This window comes from Poecilia formosa, unplaced genomic scaffold (genome assembly GCF_000485575.1).
Source record: "Poecilia formosa unplaced genomic scaffold, Poecilia_formosa-5.1.2 Scaffold628, whole genome shotgun sequence".
In the NCBI taxonomy this organism is placed as follows: domain Eukaryota; kingdom Metazoa; phylum Chordata; class Actinopteri; order Cyprinodontiformes; family Poeciliidae; genus Poecilia; species Poecilia formosa.
Genome location: NW_006800567.1, coordinates 1,864 through 12,873, shown reverse-complemented (window position 1 = coordinate 12,873; position 11,010 = coordinate 1,864). Strand labels below are relative to the sequence as shown.

The following is an 11,010-nucleotide window of genomic DNA, read 5'->3' as shown; positions in this document are numbered from 1 at the left end:
GGGCCAACCTGCGACCATCGGGGCCAACCTGCGACCATCGGGGCCAACCTGCGTCCCTAACCCTGATCATGGGATCGATGAACTGAACGAAGACATGAAGCTGATGAAGGCAGTGGGTTCTGGAGATCAGGGTTAAGAACCACATGAACAAACCAGCGCCGGTCTCGACTTCCCCGGATCACCATGTCAGGAACGGTCGGTGATTACCTGCCTTCTCCTTGATGGCGCTCCAGCCAGAGTAACTGTCCAGGTGCTCCATCAGTCTGGAGCAGAGGGTCACATGACCAACGTAGTCCAACAGGACATCAATGATTGGCCCCGCCCACCGACAGATACTTGGGGCTGAGATCATCTCACAGAACTGCCAATCAGTCAATCAAGCGATCAATCAGAGTCATCTGGTCAACATGAACGGCTGGTTTTGACCTCTGACCTCACCTGCACGCCCCTCGTGTGCGGCCCCTCGGCAGCCGGACGGTCGGCGTCCTCGTTCCAGTTGGAGCGGCTGGTCTTGAGGGGCGGGTGCGGCTGGCCGCCGTAGCGGCAGTGGAAGCAGGGCAGGGCGTGGCCGCCGTGGTCCAGCAGGTACTTGAAGAGCGGCAGGTACTTCATGGAGAACATATAGACGGCCGGGAAGGTGGTGGGGTGGGTGGGGATGGCGGCGTTGATGTCGGCGCCGTGCTCCACCAGCAGCTTGACGATCTGGATGCAGCCCATCCTGGAGGCCACCATGAGTGGCCGGAACATGTCCAGGTTGGGGTCGGCGCCGGCCGCCAGCAGCATGCGCGCCGCCTCTGTGTTGTTGTTGATGACGGCGAAGTAGAGCGCCGTGCTGCGGCGGTCCTCGTACAGCCGCGTGCGCTCCTCCGACAGCTGGGCGTTGACGTCAAAGCCCGCCTCGATCAGCATCTCCAGGACGTCGTCTCGGTTACGCTCGGCCGCCAGGTGCAGCGGGCTGATCCCGGTCCGCCGGACCCGGGCCTTGCTGGTGACTGGGATCAACATGGAGACGATTCTGGAAAAAAGGCACAGCTGGAACCAGAAGAAGAATCACAGCAGCTTCAGAGGAGCCTAACCCGCTGCCGTTCATCTCAGTCATTTTTTCAACATCTTAGTCTTTCGTTTATAAAGTCAGTTTCAAACTAAATATTTAAATAGCAAGCTAAGTTAGCTATCTAACACATTTAGCTTCAAACCAAATATGCAGCTAAAATTAGCTTGCTAGTTACATATTTTATTTAAAAGCGAAATATTTAGCTTCGAGCTAAACATTTAGTTAAGGAACTAAATGTTTAGTTTCAAGCTCAATATTTTCTTCTAAGCTAAATATTTAGCTAATATGCAAATTCACTGGAAGTGGACTACCAAAATAAAAGCTGGGCCTCTATAAACTTCTGCTGTAACTTATTCATCATCGTTTCTTTTCTTATCCAACATTTGAGCATAAAAGCGGATGAGCCATTTTACAGACGTTCACCAGCAGCAGCAAGACCCAGCTTTTGTTCCGATAGTCTACTTCCCCTTACCAACAAGTCAATTCGCATGTCAGCTACATTATTTAGCTTGTAAAACAAACTTTTAGCTAGCGCAGAGATAAATAGTTTGCTTGCTAACTAAATGTTTAGTTTGAAACAGTGACATTGGCTCCACTTTCTGGTGTCGACACGTCAGGCGCTCGTTCAGCCAGACTCGGAACAGATGGCGCCTACTGCTGGCTCCTCTTCAATCAGACCTGCTCAGGAGCTGTGAGAGGTTGCAGGTTTCAATCCCGTTAATTGGAGAGCTACGTACGCATCACTTCCTCTCTGCGCGGCAATGTGGAGCGGCAACATTCCCGTTTTCCCAGGCTTGTTGGCGTCAGCCTTCTGGGACAGAAGCATCTGCACCACTTCCTGGTGTCCCATCTTAGCGGCTTCATACAGCGCCGTGGCTCCATCGTCAGCCTGAGTGTTCACGTCTGCGCCTGCAGGAACAGGAAGCGGGAGTCAGGACTTCCTGTCCAGATTGTTTCTGACTGGATCTGACACCAGAACCAGAACTGGGCCTGTAACTGATTATATCTGCTAACGTTCTGCTGTACATGTTGGAGCCAGAATCTGATCCGGTACCATGTTTGATGAGGAAGCGCAGCGCGGCCATCTGGCCGTTCTGAGCGGCGGTGAATAGCGGCGTGATGCCGTACATGTTCCGCAGGTTCAGCTTGGCGCCGGCCTTCAGCAGCATGTCGCAGATCTCCAGGTTGCTGCGGACCACGGTTTCCTGCAGGGCGGTCCAGCCCTGAATGCACCGCGTGTTCACGGCCACGCCGTGGTTCAGCAGCGCCGCAACAATGGCCGCGCTGTTCCGCTCACAGGCTGCAGGGAACCACAGTTACTTTATTGCATAAAAACAAACCTCAAATCAACAGAGAACATTTGTTACAGACGGTTTCCTAGTCAGGCCTCACTTCCTGTCCTGCAGCCTCTGCATGCATCGCTGCTCCAACACCTGGACCTACTGAACGGTCAGTGACCGGGCCTCTGCAGAACCTGCCGACACGTCCAGCCTTTTGGTTCAGGTCTGTTGGAACAGCGATGCTTCATTCACACTTACTGCTTCACTTATTTCTGCAACTTAAACATCAGATATTTATTCAGTGGAGAATAAAAATCCATAAATTTTTACTGACCAGCATCAACGACAAACATGAATACCTGGAAAAGCTCTTCATGCTGTTTAGTAAGGTGAACGATCTGTGGAAGCAAAACACTTAGCTAGGACCTGAACAGTTAGCTGGAAGCTAAAACAGTTAGCTGGAAGCTAAACAGTTAGCTGGAAGCTAAACAGTTAGCTGGAAGCTAAACAGTTAGCTGGAAGCTAAACACTTAGCTGGAAGCTAAACACTTAGCTGGAAGCTAAACACTTAGCTGGGAGCTAAACACTTAGCTAGGACCTAAACACTTAGCTAGGACCTAAACACTTAGCTAGGACCTAAACACTTAGCTAGGACCTAAACACTTAGCTGGAAGCTAAACACTTAGCTGGAAGCTAAACACTTGGCTAGGACCTAAACACTTAGCTGGAAGCTAAACACTTAGCTGGAAGCTAAACACTTAGCTGGAAGCTAAACACTTAGTTGGAAGCTAAACACTTAGTTGGAAGATAAATATTTAGTGAGAAGCTAAAAGAAGCTAATGAAGATAACAATTAGCTTCAAGTTATGTAGTTTGAAATCATCTGAAGCTAAAAATTTAGCTTCTAACTAAATGAAAAATATTTAACTTCAAGCTAAATATTTATCTTGATTTAGTTTGAAATTGTGACATTTATAAATGACAGACTACAGATCAATTCTATTACGTGTGACTTTATAAACGGCTCATCACGGGTTTCAGTTACCTTTGTACAGCGGAGTCTCTTTCTCGTAGTTTGGGATTTCTGGGTCGGCTCCGTTTTCCAGCAGCACTTGAACGCATCCTTGTTGGACTCTGCTGACGGCGACCAGCAGCGGTGTCTCGCCACGTGACGTCCTCTTGTTGACCATTCCTGGTTGAGCTGAAGGCAACAGAAGCCATCAGTCGCCATGGTTACTGATGGTGGGCGTGTCCAGGTGTGAGGCTACCTGACAGCAGCATTCGCAGACAGGAGTCCTGTCCGAACCAGGCGGCCTGGTGGACAGCCAGCCAGCCCGGCTTACTGGGCAGCATCAGGTTGGTTCCCGGACACATGGCCAGGGCTCTCACCTTGTTGGCGTTGCCTTCACGAATCGCCCGAAACAGAGGCTCCTCCTCCCTGCAGGGGAAGGAAGCAGCAGCATGCTAGCAGCAAACTAGCAAGACAAACATTTACCTCCGACTAATCCGCTAACGCAGTAATGTGCCAGCCAATACTTCATGTAGCGCTTTAGCATAACTACTGTCTATGATTGTGCAAGCTAGTTTGTTTAGTCAAAATGCTGGATATGACCTCTGACCTCTAGAGGTCAGGACTGAGAAGCCCAGCAGAAACATGGACGACCTAAGATCTGCAGCTGAGACCTGCTAGCTGCCTGCTAGCAGGCCTCGGTCTCAGTTGGCAGATGGTCGCATGCAGAGAGACTCACTCCTCAGGTTCTGGAGCGATGTGGACCAAGCTGCCGTCATTTTTGTAGTACGCCACCATCCTCTTCCCAGAACCTGTCATGAAGCGACTAACCGTTCCATTGAAGGTCTTCCTGTCAGCAGACAAAACCCACCAATCAGAGCCCAGATAAATCACAGCAGCCAATCAGAACGTAGAGACTACTGGATTCTATTTCCATTTAACATGGCAGCCGTTCACACACTGCATAGTTTAAAATATTGCTTAGAACTGCAGCATGTTTTTATTACTGTTTACAGAGACCTGCAAGCACCTTGGTGGTTAGCATCCTAGCCACTTAGCATCCTAGCCACTTAGCACCCTAACCACTTATCCCTGTATGGATCACTGGACCTGCTAGATGTTTACATGCTGCAGAGATTTAAACAAATATGGGATGTGTTTGTAAAGTTACACTGTCAAAACCTAGCAGTAATAATTTGGTTTATTTAGCCTATCTTAAAAAACAAACATGTGGGTTTATTTATCAGTCATATTTTTATCACATTCATTAATATTTACTGAATATTTACTTTGGAGATAAATATTTAACTTGCTAAATAGCTAACAAACAGTTAAGCTAGTTACTGTTTGTAACTACCTTACTGTTAGCTAGTTACACTAAGCTAGGTTCAGAGCTAGCTGGAAGCTCCAGCTTTAAAATATTTAGTTAGCAAGCTAAATAGTTAGCAAGTTAAATAGTTAGCTTAAATATTAAGTTACAAACTGACATTTATAAATGAATGAATGACACGGTGAAAACATGACTTTGAAAAATTAATCCACATTTTTACTTTTCATAGAAAAAAGAAAAACTTGATTTATTTAAACTCTCCCGCTGATGTTTCACAGTTTCTGCTTTTTGGACCAACATTCAGACGAGTCTCCAGAACCAGACGGGTCCAGACTGGAGGAGAACCAGAGCTACTCACAGGTCAGGCGGTTTCTCCGTCGGTGGGTTGGGGGAGCTGTAGGTGGCGCTGGTCTGGGCTGCAGGAGGATTGTGGCTGCTGGGGGCTCGACGCTGATATCTGCTGGTGCTGGTCGGTTCCGGGGCGTTGTCCTGGAGACGGGCGGTCTGCACGGCGGCAGCACCGCTGCACTGCATCTCCGTCAGGCTGCGCTCAATGGCCAGCTGCAGCAGCTCGTCATCAGTCAGGTTACTGTACAGAGAATAATCCTCGAATGCCAGAGCAGAACCTCCAGAACCTCCAGAACCGGGGCGGGAGACGCTGGCAGACGCCATGACAGGTCCAACAGTCTGGAACAAGCAAGAACAGGTGAGACGTTTCTCTCCAGGAGGGTCCACAAGTCAAATCTCAACATGGAAAAACATGAAGGCTGGACCAGAACCAGAACCAGACTGCAGGTCAGAACCACTCAGATGGGTCTTCTGTCCCTTAAAGCACCTGATTGAAGAATTAGACAGCAGAAGCAGCTGCTCACCTCTCAGAGAAATCCACAGTTTATTCCAGAACCACCAGAACCGTTTCTTCGCTGTGTCCTGTTTATCAGATCTGGACCCGGCCGACTCGGCTGGGTGGGGGGTCCGGGTTATTTTAAGGAGCTGGATCAGCTGACCTCCACTCTGACTAAAGTTACACCAGGAGAAAACAGCTGAATCACAGCAGCTCAGGACAACGGAGCAGAACCAGAACCAGGTTCCGGTCCAGAACCAGAACCAGGTTCCGAACCAGGTTCCGGTCCAGAACCAGAACCAGGTTCCGGTCCAGAACCAGAACCAGGTTCCGGTACAGAACCAGAACCAGTCTAATGAGAAAGTTACACCCATTAAGATTTCCTGAATAAGAAAAAAGGACTTAGAGTTTTTGATTCCGAGAAATCTCGTTTTAGGTAATAAATTCTTACATTTAGTTTTTCTAGTGAAATTTCTAAACTCGTTCCTGAGATATTTTTCTTAATTTCGTCAGAATTATTTATTTAATGAAAATGAAAAACAGGGCCCTAACCCTACACCCAGTACAATGTAAATTTTGTTTATAATTAAACGAGTCTTTATTATTACAAAACAAACTACACCTCCACTATAAGCTTTCAGCTGAATCAACTCAAACATTTTCATTTACTTTAAATAGTTTTCAGCTTTGATAAGTTGGCTGTAGGAACTACACAGCCCTACCTAACGCTAACCCAAGGCCGCCATTTTCTCTATTTTTATGATAATTTTTGCCTATTTTCCGGCCCAATCAATGGAACGTTCTGTGAAACAAACAAGCAGTTTTCACTTACCTGAAAATGTCTGACTTCATTAAGCTCCCAACACTTACCGGTTTCTACAAAGAAACAGCGCGACGCTACGTAAAAGCACATCGATAAACACGTTTGACTTGACTAAACCGGAAGTTAGGAGGTGACTTCCGGTTAAATTTAGCAGGGGCTAAATGATGTAAATGACAGTGGTCTAATCTCTCCATCCCAAGGCTCGGTGATTAAATATTATTAGAAATACACACCATGTGTCCGGTGAGCTGCGGAAATTATGAGGAAAGTCTCTTTACTGCAGCGATGAGAAACGGATGACTCCCGCTTTGCTTCTGTTTTGGTTGAACCATTAGACCCAACTAGACCCATCAGCGCCCTCTTCTGGCTCGGAGAGTAAAGCAGAGATGATGCAGCTTCATAAACACTGGATTTCCGGATATTAAGGGTTAACGTAGAAGAGCATCAGCAATACATCCATCCATCCATCCATTTTCTGAACACCCTTGTCCCTCAGTGGGGTCGGGAGGGGTGCTGGTGCCTATCTCCAGCTAACGTTCCGGGCGAGAGGCGGGGTCACCCTGGACAGGTCGCCAGTCTGTCGCAGGGCAATCAGCAATACATTTTACTAATAAATTAATTCCTATAAAAATACATTCTTGTGCTATGATTATGGAATAGTTTCCTCATCAAAACACACTTTAAATCTCCTGACAGACAACAGTAATGTTAGCTTTTATTAAAAAAAATTCATCTATTATTAAATTATCATTATGTAAATTTTAAATAGAGGTACTAATTCTTGTTAAATTGTTATTAAGCAATCTGTCATGTAAAGCTGCCTGTACTTTCAGGGTCAGAGGTCAGGCAGAGCCACACTAATAGTTCAGCTCACTCAAAGCGTTTCAGTTCAGTGTAATCAAAAAACATGTTACAGTAGCTCAACATCTTTGAGTCAGAGAAACATTAAAAAATATTTTTGCTTCAGATACTCAGTTTAATTAATTAGTTTAAAAATTCAGGTTTAAGGAAAGGGAAAGAATTATTTCCATCAAATCCAACCTCAGATGGTTTTAAACTGTCAATAAAAACCTAAATATTCAGCCGTCATGGTACCATCTTCATCTCAGTGAAACATTATTAAGAGACTGAACAGAATTTTTTGAAGCAGGTAGAATATTCTTAAACCAAGTGTGGCTAGTTTATAATTAAGGTTCTTTTCTGCTGTGCTTCCAGATTAAATCTGGATTATCCTCCAGGTTCTGGTGAAACACCTGAGGCAGCGAGGACTCTGGACCCGGAAGGTTTTCAGGACCGTTTTCTCTCTAAAGGCAGAGGAGTCGCAGACCGACAGCTTCCAGAAATGCTTTCAGAGGAACAAACTTCCTTCCCATCTCCCCCTACTTGCTTCATAGACAGTATGATAGATAATCAATATTTATTGATATTTAAATGCTTAGAACATTTATGTCAGAGACATGAAGCGGATTAATTATTGACTTTTTCCTTCAGGTCTGAAAAGCTTCTGCTGCAGAGACCAGCTTCTCTGGCGCCCCCTAGTGTCGCTTCAGAAAACACAACCTCCAACAAAATCAAATCACCGTTTCATACCAGAAACCTCTGGATCAGAGAGGTTCTGGAGGTTCTGTCCGTCAGTCGGGCTGCAGGCCGCCCTGAGCACCAGAGTCTGGCAGAAACGTGGAGCAGCTGAACATGGAGCGTCGTTGGAATCATCAGATTTTATCTGACGGATCTGGTCGGATAAATTCAGGCCCGGTTCTGCTTCCTGGCAGAGTCTGTCTTCACTAAAAATGTCCCAACATGGCTGCTGTACCTCAGCAGGGTGCATAAGTAGAATTAACCAGGTCCAAGTATGAAGTCAGGGACAGGCATCTCTTCGTCCAGGTGTATCCGCTGACTTCAGGTGAGTCAGCAGCACACGTCGTAGCGAAGGAAGCGGATGAGTCGGACAGGAAGTGGGAGAGTGTGGATCAGTTTGAGTCTCTGAACTCCGAGGAGGAAGCGGATCTTCAGCCTGCAGAGCTGCATCAGAGGATGAGGAGGAGCTGAGGACGAGCCAACACAGGAAGAAGCTTAGCCCCGAAACGTGTCTGACAGGATCTCAGGTCTTTTGCTGAGATTCTGCTTTAAGTGATAATAAGTTTAAAATTCTGACGATGCAGATAATTCGTCCTACCTGCTTTCAGTTTGATGGACACCCAATCACTGCGATTCTCCAGAATCTCCAGAAGTCGAGAGCAGAGACGGACGTGGCCGACGTAGTCCAGCAGCATGGAGATGATGGGGCCGGATATCCGGCAGAAACATGAGCTGGAGATGGCCTCGCAGTACTGGAACACATAGAACATCATGGTCCAACACTGAAGTAGAGCAAAAACAGTAAGCCCAGCACTCCCGTCCAACACCAGCGTCTGATCTCAAAACTGTTTTATAGAATAATCAAGTATTCCCAAAATCACACCCAGATCAAACCCTTTGGACTCGGACTGGGATGCTGCTGAAGTTCATGAGTCTGAGAAGATGGATGGATGCTAGCAGCTCACCTGGATGCAGCGCTGTGGCTGGGAGTGCTGGTTCACCTGCAGTTCTTCAATGGGACGGCGTGACGGAGCAACGGCCGGATGCGGTTGGAGGCCGTACTCACACCGGAAGCAGCGTCGAGCGTTGCAGCCGTTGTCCAGCAGCAGCTTGAGGATGGGCGGAGACTCCGTGCCGAGCAGGATGGCCGACGGGAACGAGGACGGCTGCGTGGAGATCTGAGCGTTGACGTCGGCGCCGTACCGCACCAGCAGCTCCGCCATGTCGGTCCAGCCGAGCCGGACGGCGATCAGCAGAGGATTGAAGATGTCCAGGTTGGGGTTGGCTCCGGCTTCCAGCAGAGTCTCGGCGGCTTCCAGGTTTCCGTTGGAGACGGAGAAGTACAGGGCGGTGCTCCGCCTGTCCTCGTACATCTTGGAATGCTCCTCCGACAGCTCGGCGTTGACGTCGAAGCCCGACTCGATCAGCAGCTCCAGGATCTCGTCCCTGTTCCTGTCTGCAGCGATGTGCAGGGGGCTGATGCCACAGGTCCTGATTCTGACCCGGCTGGTGAGTGGGATCAGCAAGGATACGATTCTGTAAACACACAGACCAGTGTTATTCCCCAGAGGAGAGTCAGTCTGGGGCTGATGGCAGAACCACCTCAGAACATCTGCAGAAGCAGATCCAGATAAAGACTCCAATGGATCCAGCAGAACTCAACTGACTGGAAGCAGGAATTTGTCGTGCATTACTCAGTTCCTTCAGCCTGGCACCTGAAATAACACATGCAGGGAACCCATCGGACCAGTTCTGACCGTTTGTGGTTGTTCCTCACAGCCACATGAAGAGGCAGCAAGCCGGAGTTGGTGGCTCGGTTAGCGTCAGCCTTCAGAGTGAGCAGCGCCTGCACAACTGAGAAGTGGCCGTTTTTGCAAGCCTCATAAAGCGGCGAAGCTCCATCTCCTGCCTGTTCGTTTACATCTGCACCTGCAAAACATGAAGACACTGGGCGCATGGAGGCTGCCGAGCGCCTGAAGGCCCCTGGGTGCCTGGAGGCTGCCGGGCGCCTGAAGGCCCCTGGGTGCCTGGCGGCCGCAGTAGACATTTCTCAGTGACCCTACTGGACTCACCTCTCTGAACAAGCAGCTGCAGCGTTTCTGCATTTCCGTTCTGGGCGGCGCTGAACAGCGGCTGGATCTGGTAGACGTTCCTGGCCTTCAGGTTGGCGCCGGCGTCCAGCAGCCGCCTGCAGATCATTGGGCCGCCGAGTCTGCAGGCTTCATGCAGAGGACTCTCACCCTGACTGCTGCTGAGGTTCACCTGAGCTCCATACCTGAGCAGCAGCTCCACAACCTCTTCGTTTGGATTTTCGCAGGCTGACAAACAGCAACAGGTGTTGGACAGGACACAGGTGTTCAGCTTGTGTGTGTGATGTCACTGTGATGTCAGAGCTCACCCACAAACAGAGGCGTCTCTCGGAGCTTGTTGGCAGTGTTCACGTTGGCTCCGTGCTTCAGGAGGAACTCGACACAGGAAGCGTTTCCTCGGACCGCAGCGAGCAGCAGAGCAGTTTCATTCTTCAGCGTACAAATGTTCACTGAGCTGGGGTCAGCTGAGGTCAGAGGTCAGAGGTTAGAGCATCCAACCAATCATAACTCTTCCCTCCTGAGCCAAAGCTCCTGCTTCATGGACAAGATAAACTGCTTTAGTGTGTCTGTAGTCACAAATCAGAAATATTAATACTTCAAATAGGTTCAATAAAAATATTCTATATTTATTCTTATGGATAAAAATAAATCAGTTTGACAAATTAATCTGAGCTTTTACTAAGAGTTCACATGTAGCTGTAAATGTTTTGGACCGAACCTTCAGAGGTTCTACAGTTACTTCACTTCCCAGCCACGTTAATAAGAACTACAATAGTAGCTCACATGCTAACCGCTAATCTCATCAGAACTGTAAATAGAAAACATCGTTTAGGAGAATGAGGACACATGGGTTCTATCAGAACCATCAGACCCATCAGACCCATCAGACCCATCAGAACCATCAGAACCATCAGACACATCAGACCCATCAGACACATCAGAACCATCAGACACATCAGACCCAACAGAACCATCAGAACCATCAGACCCAACAGAACCATCA

At 48.2% G+C, this 11,010-nt stretch overlaps 2 protein-coding genes across 4 annotated transcripts in view; both read right to left on the bottom strand.

The window, feature by feature from the left end:
* Positions 1–103: 103 nt before the first annotated feature.
* On the bottom strand, positions 104–6,452 carry asb2a.1 (ankyrin repeat and SOCS box containing 2a, tandem duplicate 1). Of its 3 annotated transcripts, XM_016665873.1 has the most exons (10): positions 6,349–6,452; positions 5,545–5,690; positions 5,031–5,359; positions 4,082–4,192; positions 3,602–3,771; positions 3,379–3,534; positions 2,109–2,354; positions 1,792–1,963; positions 439–1,015; positions 104–361 (listed from the first exon to the last, which is right to left on the bottom strand). In XM_016665873.1, exons 3-10 carry the CDS (start codon positions 5,342–5,344, stop codon positions 179–181), a joined length of 1,929 nt encoding a protein of 642 aa, XP_016521359.1. In that variant the 5' UTR covers positions 5,345–5,359; positions 5,545–5,690; positions 6,349–6,452; the 3' UTR covers positions 104–178. The 3 variants fall into 3 exon arrangements, with proteins under 3 accessions (XP_016521359.1, XP_016521360.1, XP_016521358.1); XM_016665874.1 differs by lacking the exon at positions 6,349–6,452 and having other exon boundaries at positions 5,545–5,736; XM_016665872.1 differs by lacking the exons at positions 5,545–5,690; positions 6,349–6,452 and having other exon boundaries at positions 5,031–5,522.
* Positions 6,453–7,739: 1,287 nt separating this feature from the next.
* Positions 7,740–11,010, bottom strand: part of LOC103130366 (ankyrin repeat and SOCS box protein 2-like) — a 4,861-nt gene continuing 1,590 nt past the window's right edge. The window contains exons 2-7 of the mRNA XM_016665875.1: positions 10,316–10,471; positions 9,990–10,235; positions 9,675–9,846; positions 8,883–9,453; positions 8,516–8,669; positions 7,740–8,384 (exon numbers count right to left, since the gene is read on the bottom strand). Of these exons, the coding sequence (XP_016521361.1) occupies positions 8,248–8,384; positions 8,516–8,669; positions 8,883–9,453; positions 9,675–9,846; positions 9,990–10,235; positions 10,316–10,471 (1,436 nt within the window). The 3' untranslated portion in view covers positions 7,740–8,247. The remainder of the gene's footprint in view (positions 8,385–8,515; positions 8,670–8,882; positions 9,454–9,674; positions 9,847–9,989; positions 10,236–10,315; positions 10,472–11,010) is intronic.